Here is a 20,485-nt window from a genome sequence, read left to right on the forward strand (position 1 = left end):
ACCAAGGTCGGTGCTGTAGGCCAATTTATGTGTTTCATCCATGCCGTCCATCTATTTTGCCAGCTCATTTTAAGGGAAAATGATCGGCTACTCCCCTGCCACAGCCAATGGCTGGTGGTCGGTGCTCTATGGGCCCCACTATGATGTATGTGTTTCATCCATGCGGTCCATCTATTTTTCTAGATCATTTTACGGTACGACACCAAAAGTGAGGTATATCCCAATCTCAACTGGACCTCATTACAGGAAACAGTGTTGAATGAACGTGGACCATTAAAAACTTTTTAGGGGACATAAAATTTTGGATCAAGCTGATCTTTGTTTTTTTCCCTTCATCTGGGTCTATATGACCTAATCAACAGATTAGATGTCAAGTGAACAGTACAGAGGGCCTTTAGGAGGATTTTAATGGTGGATATCCAATCACTATTGTTCTCTCGTGGTGTGTTCCACCTGAGATTTATATCCCTCTCATTATTGGGATCAAGCCCTAAAATGATCTGTAAAAATGGATGAACAGCATGGATGAAACACATACATCATGGTGCGGCTCACATAACACCGACCATCAGCCACCGGCCTGGTGGCAGGGGAGTAGCCAATCCGTTTCCCATTTTGACGCAGAGCCAAATTTCAGGTGGACCGCACCACAAGGAACAGGTGTCATTGAACGACCACAGTTAAAAAAGCCTCAGGGCCCACTGTATTATTTATTTCCCCTCATAAGTCACACGGACCTGGATGAAGGGAAACACAATTTCAAAGCTTTTATGACCCGGGTTCATTCAACATTGTTAAAGCTGATCCACCTGAGATTTGGATCTTTCTTATTTTTTAGATCATAACTTGAAATGAGTTGATAGAAGAGATGGACACTATCAATAAAATACATAAATCATGGTAGGCCCAAACACCAACATCTATCTAGAGCCGTTACAGCAGAATCTGAATCATGGGTTGGGGCCACTGTTATGTAGCCATCACATCCACGTCTCAAAAGTGTTACCATTTACGAGGAAATCATTGTCGTGTTTGGATAACTTATAAAGTGTTTTAGATATATAATAAAGTAATCACATCAAAAATAACTTTAAAAGATAAATTTTATAAAATCTTTAAATAATTTACAGAAGCCTTTAATAAAATCTTTGAAGAATATATAGGGACTTTTATTTAAGATGGATCAGTATATTGAACTTATCTCAATAAAATTTGAGTTAATTCTTATATTAAAATAAGCATTAGGTGGGCCATAAAAGTAAGCCATGGCCCCACTTATACAATCTGAATACTGAATTGTGTACCATGCAAGCTTTACAAGAGACTATCAAATGACTCATTTGATACTTTCATGGGATATGATGAATGATACATGAACACATGCTTTTGGAGATGTAGCGCAATTGTTACTTAATTTAGACTATCCGATGGTTTATAAGCCTAAAATGATATTAATTCATTAATTTTTTATTTTCTTTATGAAGATCTGTTTGTTGAATTTCAATGGTTGATTCAAAGCCATGATTCAGTATAATGACGGTTACATGAATGGTCTAAAACATGTCCTGACGTTTGAACATTTTAATTTGAGATTATCAATGCTTGTGTATCATTTGACAAACTCTTCATGGGCATCAAAGCTTTTCTTCAACCAAGAACCATTGACTTAGGCATCATATCACAGGCCCATTGTGTTAAAATTAAGAGGTTTTATTTAGTTATTTTAAATCCTCCTCTTGTAAGACCCTAATCATTAAGGGTCCCTTTGGATACCACCAAATAAATTGCTTTAAAAAAAAAAAAAAAACCTTACGGTAGTAGATAAGTAACTTATTTTAGATAATTTAGTTTGCTTTATAATTAATTACACACAACTTTTTTACTTAGAATTACTTAATCACTTTAACTAATTTTTTTTAGCTTTTATACTTTTCATATGTGGTGAAAAGAGGCATTAGGAGAGATGAAAGAGAAGAGAAACTGATAAGTAGGTTGTTTACCAAATATACTTATCTACTTAATAAGTAGAAGTTAAGATAAGCTACTTGAGGCACAAGGAGCTTATTTTAAGTAACTTAAGATCCAAACAGCTCCTAAATTACTTAAGATAAGCTAATTAATCCACAAGTTGCCTATCATAGTTTCTTTGTACAAGTATGGTACACTTGATTAATAAAGTAAAAAAACGTTCAAATAAGAAATGAGAGGGCCCAACCAATTTTTGGCCGGGTCCGGTTAGACCTGAGCCAAACCAAGTTTTGGGCTTGGGCTTGAGCCTGTATTGCTAGGTCCATCCTGGCCTTAGGGTGGGCTTGGGCCTTCTGTCAAAAGTGTCTTGGGTTAAGGCATAACCTAGCCAAGCCCAAACCCAGCCCATTATCAGTCCAATTTAGGCCCATTTAGGGCCCACTATCGTGTGGGCCCAAAGTTCCCACCATAGTTAATATATATTTTAAAGAAGCTGAGAAAGAGGGGTGCAACACAAGGACTTCTCGAGAGATTATCTATCCCACTATTACACTGGCCTAAATACTCTTGACTATTGTTGTGACGCAGTCCAGTGCATTAATACCAGCATGGTCACACCACTTAAGAAGAGTTGTAATCTGTCCATCCAACCTATTGAGAACAGAAAAAATATCATTATTGTAAGAAACAGTACAAAAAGGTCAAAGAAATCAAGAAAACTCTCTCATGACAAGTTCAAACATGCTTAAAAATGATCTTGTTGGCACTCTACTACACATAGAGCTTTGAAGGGAGCCGTGGGGTGAAGACCACTTCCAATGAGCTTGATTTGTTAAGGGTAATGTGTAATCTTTCAGTCATGTCGATAGGCCCACCCAATGGGACAAATCAAAGCCATGAAGTAGGCGGGCTAATGTCAAGTGCAAGACCGGAAGGGCAAGTGACATTCCAGGGCACGATCGTCGACCTGACCCAAATGGGATCAGCTCAAAATTCTGGCCCTTAACATCAGTTCCCACATGAGTGGTCAGAAATCTCTCAGGTCGGAATTCGGATGGGTCTAACCATACAGATGGGTCTCGATGCACCCTCCAGAGGTTCAGCATCACATGTGTACCTTTTGCGACGTGGTAGCCGCCTATTTGGCAGTCTTCCATGGCCATGTGTGGTATTGCAAGCGGTGCTGGTGGGTACAACCGTAGAGTCTCTTTGACGATTGCTTGGAGGTATGTCAGGTTCTTGATATCTGATTCGTCTGCATTTCTGTCCTTGCCGATATGGATGTCCAATTCATCTTGGGCCTTCTTCAAAACGTCTGGGTTGTTTATTAATAAGGAGACGGCCCATGAGAGGGCGACGGCAGTCGTGTCCGTCCCAGCTTCGATGTGGATCTACACGTTGTCATTGAAATGATTTAGCTTAAGAACCATATGTGGCGAAACATGTGTTAGCATTAGGAAAATCTTTTAGATATATGCTCAAATTCTGACGCAAGGAAGGATGTGAGGTTGAGCACTGTAGGATAACTATTCCAAATCTACAGAACTTACTCCTCACATATACGCCTTACAACCTTTTAATTAATAAGATAATAGACTCCTCGTAGATATGCCTTACAACCTCTTAAATAAAAAGATAAGCCCTAGGAAGAAGTTTCGAACTCATCCTATAAATAAAACTCCTAGAATTCGGGCCAAAAATAATAAGTGTCCTACTTGGCTCAACCATGCTATTCTCCTAATTATTCTAAGCATTTGGGACGCAACTCCTACTCAAACTAAAACTTACTATAAATAGTAAAAATGAAATTAAAGCATGAACTTGACTGTCAATCTGATGGCATTTTGCAAATTCGGCATGTGCAATCCGGCATAGGGTTAGCTTGTCCTACCCCAAAATCATATATGGTATATCCGATAACTCATTCCGGTTTGCGAGATACATCCATTTTAAGTTCTGATGGTCCAGATCATCTCTGTCTCCGATAGGCCCTTTTCTGATCCATCTTGGCCATGAAAGTGCCCGTGACCCGCTCTACAACGTATTGACACTCGAATATGTAGTTTATGAATGTACCTGTGAAGTTGCCTTGATAATGGTATCAGGATCGTAGCTAGAGATGTGGGCGTCCTCCATGATCGACACCATTACATACATAAAATCCTGCTCGCCGTCTGTCTCACCTGATACCCTCTTGTGACGATGCTCCTTCAGCCAACTTGAGATGAGAGTGTCAAGTTCCTTAGCGATTCCCCTCATGGCACTCTCATGGCCTTGCAAATCCATCCACTTAAGGAATGGAAGTGCGTCGGATACAACAAACACCCCGCTTAGATAAGATGATCTCTCCATCAGTTGCCTGATTTTGATTGACTCGGTCTCATCATGGACACCATAATGGCCCCCGAAGAATCACTTCCCGACAATCATCATTATCAGTACATTGAATTTTAGCTCAAACAACTTTTGTTTCATCTCGATCTTAACTGGTCGTTGTTCGTTCTTCACCCAGAGTTGATATAACTCTTTCATGCATTTGTCGATCTCTGTGACTCGGACATGCTTAAGTGACTCGAGCCGCCGGTTGCATAGGAGCTCGCCAGCAGGCCCCATAAGGGGCGAACCCGAACATGGCATAGTTATAGCTCATGTTGTCGCCCGACGCGCTCTTGGGCCGGGTAGCTTGAACCTTGTCATTGGTAGTAAAGCACTCCTCAGCTATTTCCCAACCACTCACAATGAGCGTTCGACGCGTACCAAGCCGCGGCATGAACACTGGGCCGTACTTATCGGCCATGACACCAAGGGTTCAGGTGAGTGGGTCGCGGCCCGCTAGCTGATGGAGGTGGCCAATTATAGGCACGCCACCGGCTGGCTCTGGGGCCTTCTTTCCATTGCTCTTGGGTTTTGCTAACCATTAGTTGTAGAGGAGAACTAAGGAAAGAAGGGCAGCAATGACTTGGAAATGGAGAGCGAAATCCATTAGATATGGTTGGTTAGTAGTAGGACTGGTGTTAGTTATGGTTGGAAAATCCCACCTTTTCCTCATGTGACATACAATTCATCTGCACCTAATTTTTATAAACTATGGGAAATTTCGTATCATGTTGTTATTATATATATTGCATGGTAGGCCTTACAAATTAGAATATTCAAGTCTCTATTGGATGGCTAAAACATTCCATTGAATGACTGAAATGATAAAATATACTATTGGAATGACCGAGTTTCTTGTGCTACTACTGAGGAATGTTGAAATTCATACGTCCAACCTGTAAAGTGTAGACAATATCGATCCCTGATCAGTTATTGAATAGGTTGGACCCGCTTTGAAGAATATTGGGTACTACAAAGTCAGGCTGACTCATCCACAATTAGTGATACCAATCTATATATATATATATATATATATATATATATATTGGTACCACTAATTGTGGATGAGTCAGCCTGACTTTGTGGTACCCAATGTTCTTCGGCTCGGCCTCACGAGTTCGTCCCATGAGGTTGAGCTGTGTGGGCCCCACCGTGATGCGTTTCAAACATCTACCCCATCAGTCAGATGCACCATTCCATCATGGGCCTAGATCTCTAAAATCAAGTCAATCCGTGACTTGTGTGGGCCACACCACATACAGAAGTGGGGAGGGGTCGTGCACCATTAAAACATTCATAATCAATTTTTGGGCCCATCGAGATGTGGTTTGAAAATCCAGCCCATCCATTATGTGTCTCCCAATTGAATGAGGGTTCAGACCAAGTTTCAGCAACATTCAAAACTCAGGTGGGTCCCACCAAGTGCTTTTATATGTTTTAACAGTGTCTTCACATGATTTTAGATGGTATGGCCCACCTGAGTTCCGTATACGGATGATTTTTAGGATATCCCATAATTTAGAGGGGACCCATCAAATGCACGGTGTTGATGGTCGACACGCATCAAGGTGGGGCCCACACAACTCGACCTCACGGTAGCTTATCGTGAGGTATCTGTCCCATGAGGTCGGATTGTACCTTCTCTCTCTCTCTCTCTCTCTCTCTCTCTCTCTCTCTCTCTCTCTATATATATATATATATATATGGGCCTGATTTTTGTAACCTATGATTGAGGGTACGATGGGCCGGGTAGCCCAGCAGGAAGCAGATTGGCTGGTGTACCACACACCAGCAACCTAGCTGGTATGGGTACGTGTCGTGAGAAGACGAGTGCTGACGCAGAGTCGTATGAACGGTTTAGTGGAGATCAAAGTTACATGGGCCCCACAGTGATGTATTTATCATATCTACACTGTTCATCCATTTAGAGAGATCATTTTAGATCTTTATCCCAAAATTGAGTAATTTCCAACGATCAAGTAGACCACACCACAAATAGAAGTGGGACAATGATTCTCACTATTAAAACATTCGTAGGGCCTACCGTAATGTTTACTTTCCATCCAATCTGTTCATAAGGTCACACAGACTTGGATGGATGAAGAAAAAAAACAAATATAATATTAATCCAAAATTTCTGTGACCCCCGAAAGGGTTTCAATAGCAAGCGTTTAATCCTTCACTGCTTTTTACAGTGTGGTCCACTTTATTTTTGGATTTGTCTTATTTTTGACTCAAGCCTTAATACGAGCTCAACAAGTAGATGGACGGTTTGGATATAACTCATATCTCATGATGGGACCCACATAACTTGGTGACGTTAACACACCAGCCACATCAGTGGTGTGTGGTACATTAGCCAATCCGCTTCCAACCCAGTGGTGCTATCTTCTATCTATGAACGAGTCCCATCGTATTAATGGCTTGGATTGTACAAACTGCTCACCACGGTCTTTACACCGCTCATTCTTTTATGTTATGGTGGCATGTGATGATTGGGCCGGGCAATTCATCATTGGCCGAGGCCTGCCAAGCCCAGTTCTAAGACCATTTATTGGGCCCAAGCCCTTTCCCTATGAGATCTAGCTGTGGTAGGTTGGGCCGACCAACCCGTTCCATTGCCACGCGGAGGATGCGGTTTGCCTAGGGACCCCAACATCAGCCAACTAGCTGGCCCCTGTGACCCCACAATGATGTTTGTGTCTTATCCACGTTGTCCATCCATTTTGGTAGATCATTTTAGGGCAAGAGCCCAAAAATGAGAGAAATTAAAATCTCAGGTGGACGACACCATAGGAAACAGTGTTGATTGAACGTCCACCCTTAAAAACTTCCTAGGTATGTTTATTTACCATCCAACCTGTTGATAAGGTCACACAAAAAAGCGGGCCGAAGGGAAAACACAGATATCAGCTTGATCCAAAACTTTTGTGGGATGGACAACATGGATAAAAGTCACACCTTGATCATGTCATAAGAAGAAGGGAAGAAAGGAGCATAATTCTTTTTTAGGTTAGCCTGGAAGAGACGAGGAAAAACATGCATCTACACTGCAAAAGTCACACCTTGTTCATGTCATTGGTTGGCCCCACATCAACGTTTCCATTAACCAATCAGCAACCATATAATGTAGAGCAGGTGGCAGGCACTTTCATGGCAAAGATGGACCAGAGAAGGCCCTATCGGAGGCCAAAATGATCCTCAGAACTTTTAAATAGTTGTATCTGACAAGCCGGGTTGAGTTTTTCAACATATCACATATGATTTTGAGGGAGGAGAAGCTACTTTAGCCAACCAACCCACTATGCCGGGTTTCTCATGCCGGAATTGTGAGATTCCATCACATCAACCGTCAAAAGTCCCTTTTATTTTCATTTTTACTATAAATAGTAAGTTTTAGCTCGAGTATAACTTTTGATCTTTTGAGCCGTTAGAGTCATGCCAAATATATATAGAAAGGGCTTAGAAAAAATTAGAAAATAACGTGGTTAGGCTAAATTGGATACTTACTATTTTTGGCTGAAACCATGACATCTAATAGGAATGGTGGCCATCTATAAATAGTAAGTCACATTTTTAGAGTATTTTAGTTGGAGTTTGAGTCTAAAACTCCATCTTAGGTTTGAGCTCATTATTTAAAGGATTGTATTTATTTATATCATTAATCAATTTATTACAAATTATTTTCATTTTTATCCCTCGTGGATTCGAGGAATATCTGTAAGGAGTCTAGAGAGCCCTGTGGATATGGAGTAGTTATTCCATAAGGAAAATGGTGATCGAACTTGTCATGTCCCTCCCTACGTCTCCATACAATTCCAAGTTAGTAACAGACGAACTCGGATTTGGTAGTGACCCTTCTAGTACCGAGGTTGATGCTGGTAGGGATTGAAAAAACTATGTGGCCCCCAACATGATTTATGTGTTTGATCAACTTAGTTCATTCTCAATTTTAAATTACAATATCGATTATTTCCTGTATATGCAATGCTCACATATATCTAAATAAATACTTTTAAAATGAAGAATTAAACATCGATCGAGTAATACCTTCATACCAGGCTCGCTTATGTAGCCTAGGCGCGCATGCTACAAACATGCCAATGTAAACTCCAGTACAAACACTACAGTTCCACCTGATATAGTATTTTCGATCAACCTGTAAAGATTTCCACTCCTTTATGCTTTCATAACAGTGAGTGCTCATTTAAAAATCTTCAGGACACCTTTATATTCGACGAGTTTGCAATCAAGTACATCAAGAGCTTACAAAGATATTAGATTCTTCTTTAAATACAGAACATGCCTCACATCGGTGAGAGTAAGCTTCACGTCATCAAATATCCTGATGCGAACTGAACTAATTCCTACTATTTTACATGCATACTCATTACCTATAAGAACCAGGCTACCATTATATTCACCATGTGGTGAACCAACTTCGATGAAGACACATATGGTACGATGCTCCGTAACTAACATTGGACATCGACAACACGTCACAACCACTCTTTCCTTCATGTGATTCTGCTGAATTGGTTTCAATCGGTGAATCATCTAATTTCTACTCATTTCGGGTTTTAGACAATAGTAGAAAACTGGGAAAAGGCTACGGATTTAATTCGTAGCCATAGATTTATAGCTACAGTTTTCATCCGTAGCACGACCGTCGTCGTAGATACCGAGCCAATAGTCTAAAACCTAAGTCCGAAGACATAGATTATAATAGCTACAGATATAATTCGTAGCAAATATTTCTGTAGCTAAAAGTACTGGTAGCGAAAGGTAGTGTTGGATCCGTAGCAATATACTCAATTGAATAGCAGCTACGGTTGACAGATTAATAGCTACGGATAGTAACCGTAGCTATTTCCTACATTTAAAAAGTTTATAATCATTCATTCATTCAATTACCACCTATATAATCATTCATTCATTCAATTACAATTATTCATTCATTCAATTACAATCATTCATTCATTCAATAATGAATCAATTATAATCCTTTATTCAATCAAAAGAAAGTGAGCATAGAGAGTGTCTTGGTAACCATGAAATCCACATCGGTAGTAGACTGAGAGGTCGGAGTTTGATTGGAAGGCGACTGCTTGTGACATTTTGGGGTCTGCTATGTTCTTGAAGGTCATGTCTCAGATTTCTCGGATGTTGATACGTGGTGTTGGAATAGCCTCTTCCATGTTGTTGGGATTCTGATTTCTAGGACTTCTTTGAAATATTGAACTGATCTTCTGCAGACTTTGTTGGATTGTCCCAGGGGAACGTAATCCATTTCCTTCTAGATTTTCATCATTGCTGCTATCATTGTAGCAGGATTTAGTTGCTATTGATCCAGGGCCATCCTTGGAAGCATTTTCCTCTCTACAGATTTGGATTTTAGGACACCTTCATTCCCTTTTTCTGGTCTCCCAAGTTTGGGAAACATCGGTTCCTGGGGTGTTGACCCATATGCTGGTCTTTTGTTGCCCACTAATGTTGATGGGTTCAAATTCATCTGCCATTTTTGGCACCTGTTCAAAAGCTACACTTCCGTTTCTGTCCTGATGAGCAGCTTCACTTGCCATTGACTTTGTATTTTCTTTCTTGTTTGATGCTTCTTTGTCACTGAGATGCTCTCTCTCCTGTTTAAATTCTGTTCATGTTCAGGTTAAATACTAACAGTATTTTTTAAGTAAAAGTAATAAAATAGATACACCTCTCCGTGATCAAGTACAGTAACTGCTAGATGCAGCCTTCCCATTTTAATGTTTCTCAGAGGCAGCCACTTGACGTGCCTCTGCCCACGCCTAAGATTGTTGATGTTTACAGAGCAATCTCTGCAAAATATAAGTAATTTCATTCAGTTAATTGGATGCTTAGAACATGGACCTGCACAAGTATGGGTAGCAAAGATGCAAGGAAGAAAAAAAGACTGCAGTGTAAATAGTAAACTTAAAAGCAATACCCAAGAAACTGAAGCCTAATGCCTCAAACTAATGTTAAAAACATTTTGAGTGAAAACGCTGGACTCTAGATCTTAAACTTATCAAAAAGAAGATCACAAATCAAACTCTTACACAGTGTGAAAATGCCCCTGCATTAATCACCCCCAGTACATATTGGGACTTTGAATTCCTCAAGCCATCTGGGTGCCAGCGTTTTCCTTTAAATCTTTGTCCGAACCCTGTGACGAGCAAATTGACCTTTCACATACGGATCAGCCAATCCTGCAAGATGGGTCTATTAAGATAAGATTCTCCCAGAAATAGAATGAAAGATTTGGTTAATGTGTGGTTCAGTGTGGAACGAACCATTTAAGTCAGATGGTTTCATGTCCACTTCTTCAATACTGGCATAAGCAATGGGATGTTTCTCATCCATGGAGAACCAACTTCCTGAAAATTTCATCCACCATAAAATTCTAAATAATCAGAATTCTCAGTTACTAATTGAAAGAGAAAAAACTGCTACATTACATGGCACACACGCTTGGAAAAGGACTCAAGATTCAGTAAAAATTCATATAGGAAAAATCACACAATATTCCTCTCATTAACTGCAAATGGCAAACTCGATCTTTCGATTGTGATGACATCACACACATTTATAATTGCAGCTTTGTCTCTGAATTTTGGATTCGTGCAGCATTTCACCTTTGATGAAAATCCATGTTCGATGTTTATGGCAATGCCAATAATTTGTTTGTTGTCACACTCAGGTTGCATGGCAGAGAAACAGCTTATGCATCTATCTTATTTTTGGTAGATAGTTCAGGACTGTTGGTGGGTACAGCTACCAAAAGTATCTTCTTGAGAGTTCCCAAGTCCATGAGCTTATGCTTATTGTCATGCTTTAAAGCATCTACATTGGTATGTACTAGCTTAGGGTGCATTTGGTTGCACCAAATATCGGGAAATTTCATGATATTTTTTATCCAAATTAGAATGGTTAATCATGAAATATCATTATATTTGATATGACCAAACACACCCTAGAAGACAGAAGATAATGTTCACAAGTTCATTGCCTTACCAAGGTGCTTTGCATTGATGTCTTGATGACCTATTTGGATTGCCATAAGGTGCCAATAAGAAAGCGCTCGAATTCTGATACCAACTTAATACTATATGGAGTTCCTCAGTCACAAACTAGCATATCTCATCATCCATGGAGGGAAATGAATGATAGGACCTCGGAACTGAACAGACTGGCCGACAGTATGAAATATGCAGCAATTTGAATCATGATGGCTAGAGTTACTGAGATGGATATGCTTTTACTCTACAACAACAATCTATGGAATGCAAGTAGAAGGGAATTTACAACCTGATGTAGAAAATTCTTCTTCATATATAGTTTACCTGTTGGGGACGAATTAAATTTCTCCACATCGACAACCAGCATATTAGGCGGCAAGGGAGTGCTTTAATTAGGAATTGGCTGCCAAGAATTACTGAAATCTTAATTGTGAGAGTTTTGTCATCAGGATTCCAGCTTCCACATCATCATTGCTGAACTGAACAACCCAACTTGCTTTTCACAAGTAGATAAATCCTTAGCTTTCACATGGAATAGTCTTCTTTACCATATGCACAAGTCAACACGACAATGCATAATGAAGAGTATCACAAGGTTTAGACCCTCAACTAGTGTATAGTTTTCAGAGATGTAGAAGTTCGTACATGTGGGTTCCCTGGTTTGGTGGTCTAGACAGTTGATCTGATGGGTCACATTTTGGAGGGTGGAATCCCAAAAAACGTCCCAGATTGGAAGGCTCTAACCCTGATCAAGGCAATGGTGTCCATATTAAATGGAAAATAGACCAATTTCGAATGATTAAGATCTTCTCGGCAGGGAAATTTCTGGGGCAACCCCATCCATGGTGGGGCCCATCAGATACACAGTCTCGATCATCCAAAAATAAGCCTGCATGCATTGAATCCTGTAATCCTGGTGTACTATAACGGGTCTCGGTTTCTAAGAGCTTCAAGGTGTATATCACAAACTTAACAAATGGAGGACCAACAACCATAATAGCAAAGCAAACCTCAACCAGTGTCTGTTCAAATGCAACACCGAGAATCTTATCCTGCCAAAACAATGGCAAAGAAGCATTGGGAAAAGGGGTTGTCTACCTTCTTAAAATAAACAAGATGCATCATCATTTTCATATGGAACTCTAACATGAGCTTACCAGCCATCCTGCAATCCCTGGAAGTTCTGCAACATCAAGTCCATGGTTGATTATAGGTTTCACTGTCATCTGAAAGTAAGGTGCCTCAACAAAGCAAACACGCAGCCGCCCAAGGAAAGGCCACTGTCAAAGAAACTTCACACCCACCAAGACCTACACACAGAGAGGAGCTTGTGCACAACAACTTGCAAAGGTATAATAGAAAAAAAAAAAAAAAAACTGACAACTCAATTGCTGTCACATATTCGATCACATGTAAACTTGGGTATTTTCGAATCTGTAGGGGCTGGTTTGGGTTGATGTGTAAAACTACTGTATCATAATACATCGAAACTGTGGACCCATAATTTTGGACATTTCTATTTGAATTATGTGTACGCAATTTCTAAGTAATTCCAAAGATGACATTCATACGTCTTAGTAATTCCAAAGATGTCCATAATTTTGGACAGTTCAACTTCCCTTTTTAGATGTAATTATAAAGATGACATTCATACTTCTCATGAAACTTTGTACAATTTCAAGAAATCCATCTTTGCATGCCTCCATTTCAAATTCTGGTATGGTTAAATGGAGGTGAAAAGCTGGATCTTATAACTGATTACTTCAACAATAGAGATTTCATAATCTCTTTACCTTTCATTCGATGTGCGTGGCTGTTATGTGCAGCTTTGCCCACATGCCAAATCCCAATCTTTTCTGGAGTTGCACCAAAAGTATCATGCTCATATCATCTGCAGAAAGAAAATTCATTCCCAACTCCAGAACCTATACATTAAGGGCGTGTTTGGATTCATGTTTTGGGTGTATTGCATTGTATTCTGGTACTATTCGTGTATACGTTGGATGATTTTAGAATACATCCATCAGAAACATGCCATTAACTAATGTTTGGATAGGAGGTATTATCCTAGCATGTATACAGCTTCTTGTATAGATCAATGTTTAGAAACGATGTATAAGGGCCACACATTGTATAGAGCTCTGAGAGGGCAGAGAAGCTCATGCACAAGATGCAGCCATGGGTATTCTTCATCTCTGCTATTCACTCATTAGGAAAGCAAAAAAATCAAAATCAAAATTTGTAAGTTTTCATCTCAGCCCTTCATTTCCCCCCCCTCTCTCTCTCTTTTAATTTCTTCATAAAAAAGAAAGGAAAAAAAAGGAAGAAGAGGATGTTCTGTTTCCTTCATTACAGAAAGCTCCTCCAAATCAACATCCAAACACTCCAGATCCAATCCCTACAAAACCCATTTCTAAAATCCCATTCCCAAACAAGCCCGCCTTATATTTTCCTACAATACCTCAAAAACTCATGTCGTCTCTCACCAGAAAAGGCTCTAACAGTCACCAAAATGCTAAAACACACCCCCAAGAACCCAGATTCTGTCCTCACCTTCTTCAAATCTCATGGGTTCTCAGAAACTCACATCAAATCCATCATCGCCACAACTCCAAAACTCCTCTCCGCGGATCCTAAGTCCATCTTAAGGCCCAAGATCCAACACTTCAAAGACAAGGGCCTCTCCGAATCCGATGTCGTGGCGCTCATCGTTTCAAATCCTCACATCTTAGCCCCCAGCTTCATTCACATGTATAAAGCCGGTGTTTATCTTCCACTACTTGGACGAAAATGGAGATGGGAAGATCTCTGTTGCAGAATTACGGAGCTACATGAGGACCCATTGGGGAGGATCTGTCGGTGGAGGAGTCGGAAGCGGTGGTCGAGTCCATTGACTCGGATGGAGATGGGATGTTGGGTTTTGAGGACTTTGTTAGATTGATTGAAGTTCATGGGGAAGAAGAAGAGAGGAGTGATCTTAGAGAGGCATTTGGGATGTATGAAGAAGGGTCCGGATGTATTAGGCCCAAGAGTACAATTGATGTAGTTTTTTGGCTTCACGCTGTATTCGCGCGCGTGGAATACTATGGTTGCCTACTCCGAATCAAACACCATACATGTCACATCACATACTTTAATACCATACAATACACCCGCAAACGTGAATCCAAACACGCCCTAAGTAAAATCATCAATCACAGCCACTTTAAGAGTGTAAATAATAGCCAGCCCTGAATGATAACCGCCACAAATGGGCCTAGACTTGGCTTGGGTCGAGCCTGAATTAAATACATTACCATACACCCTACATGACATGTTTACTTGTCAGGATGGAAATCCAGGCTCGGGACTGACCTGCGGACCTAAAATCGGTGCTGGGCCAAACAAGAAAATTCCATTTCTTTCAATCAAGCATCATATAGCATATCTGAATTCTAAGAAAGGTGCTTTGATGGAAATTCGAGATCTTTGAGTAGGATGCAAAAAGGTTCACTTACCTTGAAGCATTTAAACCACCAAGTGCAACTGTTCCCAAAATCAGAAGAAAGATTTATTAATCATCTAATTTTAGCCGGGCAATTCTCCTTTTTAGTCATGTACAAAAAGACAAAATGGATTCATAGTACTTGGGAAAAAAAATGAAACATTTGAAGCTTACAAGTGGACACTTGGAAAGTATGTGCCTTCCACACTAAAACACACAACAATTATCTTGTTGGGTAGCACGAATGGCCCATTGTTGTTATTAGATCTGTTTTACAAGTTCAAACATCTATTAGTAAGAAAATAAATAAATAAATAAATAAGAACTTGAGAAGAACATCTAGCAAAGATATTGAATCCCATATACCTATTCCAGAGAATGAGTCCCACTGTCATGTTCTATTCATGTGAAGAGAATAAAGAAGAAAAAATTTCATCCAAAAAGCAGATTTTCTATGAAAAAATTGAGTTTGCATTGAATAATCAATCCTTCTTCCATTCAAATTAAATAAATTAACAATTAAAGAAGATCTTACCAAAAGCCATGAAATAAATGAATGAAAATCTCAAAATTTTAGATCTAATCGCCATGCACCCAAACATAGAAGAATTAATCTGCATGATGACAACAACATATGCTTGAATCTGAAATATGCAGCTCTAATCCTCCCACATGCAACATCCACCTGAAAGAATGAGCATAACCGTCATGCATGAGCAATCAATATAAGAATGTACAAGTAAAACCATAAAACTAGAGATACTCACTGCACTTTCAGGATCTCCTCCATAATTAACGATTTCATTCTAAAGCCCTTCTCCCTCCTCCTTTACCCGGGCTTGGGATCAGCAATGCAAAGATATTATTCTAAAGCACTTTCAGCAACCCACCGTGATGTATTTTATTTATTCACTCCGTCCATTAATTTTAAAATATTATTTTAAATATTGATGCAAAAAATGAGTCAGATCAAAGGTGTAAGAAGACCACACAACATATTAACAATAGAAATTTAATTTTTATTATTTCTTATGGTGTGGTCTACTTTGACTTTTAATCTACATAATTTTTGGGCTCATCCACTGAAATTATATATCAGAATTGATGGGTGGCTTAGATCAAACACATATATTCTAATGGGCCCCATGGAGCCCCTTAAGCATCATCAAGGTTATTGTCAAGATGTACGTTTTAGCTAAAGATCAATTAGGTTTTAGCTACGGATTAAATCTGTAGCATAATTACTACAGATTTAATCCGTAGCCAAAAACTTTCAAAGTCCGTGCCCTTTGCTCAATTTTTTAGTAGTGAGAATTTTGACAGTCCTTCATATGTCCCATCCTGCTATAATTCCAATATTTTAACTTGCCTTTACCCTTCAACTTCTACATAGATAAACGACTTTTTCTTCTCTCCCTTAGACTGTCTTCCCGGAGCAAACAATGCATCCATAGCAGTACATACGCATCCTTTATTTCTTCTCTACCCCTTTGACTAAAAGGCTAAGATAATGACATTGATGTCCAATGTATCCCTACCATAACATAGAGCCTCCACTAGATACTCGTAGGACTTCGGGAGAGACATTAAAAAATTAGGGCTTAATTTATTTTCTTTATTAATCTTTACCTCCATACTTATTAGTTTGCAAACTAGTTTGTTGAAGACTTGAAAGTGCTCAGAGAGATCCGACTCTTCCGCCATCTTCAGAGTATAAAATCGTCTCTTCAAATACAAATGATTGTAGAGTGATTATTTTATTTAGATGTTCTCCAACTTCGCTCATAATTCCATGGTTGTTGTCTCATTAATGACATTGTACAGAACTTCATCGGCCAAGCACAATTGAATTGTGCTAATCACCCTCTGATCAAGTTTGTCCCAATCTGTTTGCTTTGTAAATTCTGGATGTTTTGCTTTCTCAAGGAGTGCATGCTGCAAACCTTGCTGAACTAGGAGGACTTTCATCTTCAACCACCATAGTTTAAAATTATTTTACCTATGAACTTCTCTATCTCAAACTTTACATTCAATCCTCTCGATGCCATGTTTTCAAATTCAATCTGATAACCCAAAGTACTCTTTGATACCACTTTGGGCATTGAAACCCCTTAATGGGCGTGGAAGCAACCTCAGACAGAATCAAACACAATAAAAAATGAAAAAGAACAAGCAAACACAGAGAACACATAAATTTTTACGTGAACATTCCTTGTGGGAAAAAACTATATATGTTAGAAAGTGATGAACAACCAACTATATCAGAAGAATTACAAGATGGAACAACTTACAAATTTGAAAACCCTAAATCATTTCAAAACCCTAGCTCTCTCAGTGTTAAGCTTTCATGTATTTACCTCCACACGTAATTAGAAATAATACTCGTACTTACGCAGAACTTGCGCGCATTGTTGAAGAAACTGTCAATCAAATCGACAGGACTCGACAGACCATCAATCGAATCGACACTGTTGCCGATCGAATTGACAACGTCCAACAAGCAAACATGATTTTTTGGAAGCATTTCGATCGAATCGACACCCTGTTGATCAAATTGAAAACTCTATTTTAGCAATAGATTGAAGACACTTGATCAACACATAATGCACATGATGGCTTTCGACAACTATTACTTTACAATCATGCATATAGGATGTTAGAAAGCTGTCAACCAAATTTCCAAAAGCCATTGGTTTTCGAACAACTTTGCAAAGTCAAAACTAACAATTTTTAATAAATTACAATTTTACTATTTTTAGGTTTTTAATTTTATTTTTAATAGAACATGCTATAGATTAAACTCCTTTTTAAGTTATTAGAGGGATTTTGAGTCAATTTAGATGTATTTTACCATTTTTAGAAAGTTTATTATTCTTCAGTTTTATTATTTATGTGAAATTATGAACCAAGGGTTCATGTAAGTCTATATCGGTTTTAGAGCCAGCAATCTCTCATTTCCTTCTTTTATTCAGAATATTTAATAAATACCATAAAAATAATTAGTCCATGACAACATGAGCTGAAACAATATAAGATCGATATAAGCTAACCTAAGCACACCGAGGGCCTCACTTTCACTCAGGTAAGCTACACCACGGGGAAGAGTTGGGATGGGACCCACCATTAGTTGAATGTGAGTCCCACCATAATTTACCCAATCTATTCATCTGATGCGAATTACCAGGATCAATGAACAAAAGATCAGGCTGTGAAATTCTGATGGGCCACACCACCTGAATTTATAGGTTAGGCATCGTATTGCATTGCTTTCTATGGTGAGCCTCACTTGAGTTTTAGATCAGTGTGATGTTCAGGGTGATTGTCAAAAAGTAAGTATTCCACTCTGATGGACGATGTGGATTTCATATAGATAAAGTCGTTTACCCCACGGAAGCAATGAGCATGCCCCTGTATGCTTAGGCAAAGTCATGCATTTTTCCTTTGAAAGGGTGAATCGGGATCCTCTACTTGCCACAAGTGGGGATTTCTTGTTTGTTCCAATGTGATTGGGCCACATCATCACTACCTGCTTATGGTAATGTCAGTAATGATGTGGCCAATCACATTGCAACGAGCGAGAAAATCTCTAGTTATGGCAAGCGGAGGATCCGGAATATGAAAGGATTCATCTATTTCTATTTTCCTTCCAAAAATGCCTACATGACCACACAGAGTCATACAACACCTGACCATTCGCCGATGTGGATGGACCACTTTATGTGGATGAGATCTACCCTGTCCATCTACACCATCTTGTAAGCCACCGAACATTACAATCATCCAACTCAGGTGGGCCTCAGTATAAGAAAGTGTGTAAACATGCCTAAAACCTGTCGATTGGATGGCATATAAAAACCATAGTGGGTCCCATAAACAACCAGCTGCAGTCATCCCATCCGCCCAACTCTTCCTTATGGTATAGCCTACCTAAGTTTCAAACCAATCTAGTTTTTAATTTCCAGCATGAATAAGAGTCAGTGAACGTGATGGTCGGTGTGAATCTCATGCATATTTTCCTCCATGTGGTGCTGGAAAAAAAAAAAAAAGAAAAAAAAAGAAAAGAAAAGAATTTCATTGAAGAAGCAGGAAATTACATAGACAGATTTTGGGCCTCCTCAAGCTAAAAAGGACCTTGGGAGACCTATCATATGAGAAGAAAACAAAACCAGGGGGCCACCAGACAACACGCCAAGATGAAACTATCGCCGAGCTAAGAATCTCTGATCGACCCCAGACCCACCTTGTCTAGGAAGAAGAGACCTCGAATCCTGGATGGGAGATCACAGGAGCGGACATACGAGACCGAGGACTGACTCACGCTACCCTGGCGGGCCAGAGCATCCGCCGAGGCGTTCCCTTCCCTAAAGATGTGGATGAACTCAATGCAACCTTTGTTTTTCAATAATAAAATCCGCCTCAGCCAATAATTCCACTTCCAGCTCACCTGGCTAAACCCATTTAGCATCTTCACCATCTGCAAGGAATCGGACTCGAGGATGATATGATTGAACCCTAATGCCAAGACTAGGAGTAAACTGTCGTACACCGCATGTAGCTCGGCATAGGAATTAGAAGCAGTGCCATAGCCCGAAGAGAAAGCGCAAATGAATTGGCCTTTATCGCCCCTGCAAATACCTCCTCTTCTAGCTAAACCCGGGTTGCCTCTGGAGGATCTGTCCACATTCATTTTAACCCAGTTAAAACAAGGCCTGATCCACTTGACTACTACAGCGAACCTCGAGAAGAAGCTTGCCACACGAGGGAAGGAAGAGCCGAGCCCCTGGTTCAGCTGGGCGCCTCTAGATGCTGGGCTATCCTTGCGGGCACTGACCAGCGAGCCTTGGATGTTAGACACCCACCAAGAAACTCTCCCCATCAACGATCTCAATGAAACAGTCTTCCCCTCAAAGCGGGCAGCGTTTCTCGCTCTCCAAAGCTCCCATAACAGACATCTAGGAATGAGCTTACAAACCAGTGGGGAGCTCTTCGAACCTGACAAGGTGGCCCACCATTGAGCCAATCTGGATTCCACCGACACTGCCAGCTGGATGCTGATCTGAAAACGAGACCCCAAACTGAACCAGGCGAGCTTAGCCAACTTACTGTCAAGAAAAATGTGTTTAGTGGATTCGACTGCAACACCCCCATCAAAACCATGCGAGTAGCAGTCGCAGCGGGAAGCTAGCTGAATACCTCGGGATTGGATTAAAGCATCGACTGGAATTACACCGTTCAAGAGTCTCCAAAGGAAGAGAGAAATCCTAGGAGGCATCTTCGCATGCCACACCTAGGTAGCCCAAACCTTCCTGACGCTACCAGCTCTACTTACTGACCAAGCCGAGCTGACCGAGAAACCACCAGACGGGGTGAGAGGCCAGAACGAAACCTCTGGGCCATCAGAAATACAGAACCCCTGCTGAAATATATGATCTATCGCATCCTGAGGCAAATAACAAAAAACCATAGAGGGAGGAAGAGGTCCGTTTGTTCCCAGAAAATTGCAGACCTGCAGATTTTGCAAATGGGCGGGAATTGGGGCTGAAAGCAGGCTTTTGAGGGGTCCAAGGCCGGTCCAGTTTTCACTCAAAAGATTGCATTTACCCACACCGAGTTTCCACTGGAC

The 20,485-nt window shown here is 40.1% G+C and overlaps 1 protein-coding gene and 1 pseudogene across 1 annotated transcript; both read right to left on the bottom strand.

Annotated features, from left to right (window-relative positions):
• Nucleotides 1–2,667: 2,667 nt before the first annotated feature.
• On the bottom strand, nt 2,668–9,491 carry LOC131219075 (xanthotoxin 5-hydroxylase CYP82C4-like). Its single transcript, XM_058214065.1, has 4 exons — nt 9,395–9,491; nt 4,541–4,779; nt 4,045–4,347; nt 2,668–3,359 (listed from the first exon to the last, which is right to left on the bottom strand). The coding sequence occupies exons 1-4, from the start codon at nt 9,489–9,491 to the stop codon at nt 2,826–2,828; spliced, it is 1,173 nt and encodes a 390-aa protein (XP_058070048.1). The 3' UTR covers nt 2,668–2,825.
• LOC131219076 (C2 domain-containing protein At1g53590-like) lies at nt 9,432–20,134 on the bottom strand (annotated as a pseudogene).
• Nucleotides 20,135–20,485: the final 351 nt, after the last annotated feature.

Source organism: Magnolia sinica, chromosome 11, assembly GCF_029962835.1.
Source record: "Magnolia sinica isolate HGM2019 chromosome 11, MsV1, whole genome shotgun sequence".
In the NCBI taxonomy this organism is placed as follows: Eukaryota; Viridiplantae; Streptophyta; class Magnoliopsida; order Magnoliales; family Magnoliaceae; genus Magnolia; species Magnolia sinica.

Bases quoted from the DNA above. Each gene is read 5' to 3' on its own strand.
- LOC131219075 (XM_058214065.1), bottom strand. From the start codon at position 9,491: ATGACCTTCAAGAACATAGCAGACCCCAAAATGTCACAAGCAGTCGCC. The intron at 4,780-9,394 runs GTTACCAAGACA...ACCCACTCACCT, and splicing joins CTACCGATGTGGATTTCATG to GAACCCTTGGTGTCATGGCC. The intron at 3,360-4,044 runs GTACATTCATAA...GACAACGTGTAG, and splicing joins TTATCAAGGCAACTTCACAG to ATCCACATCGAAGCTGGGAC.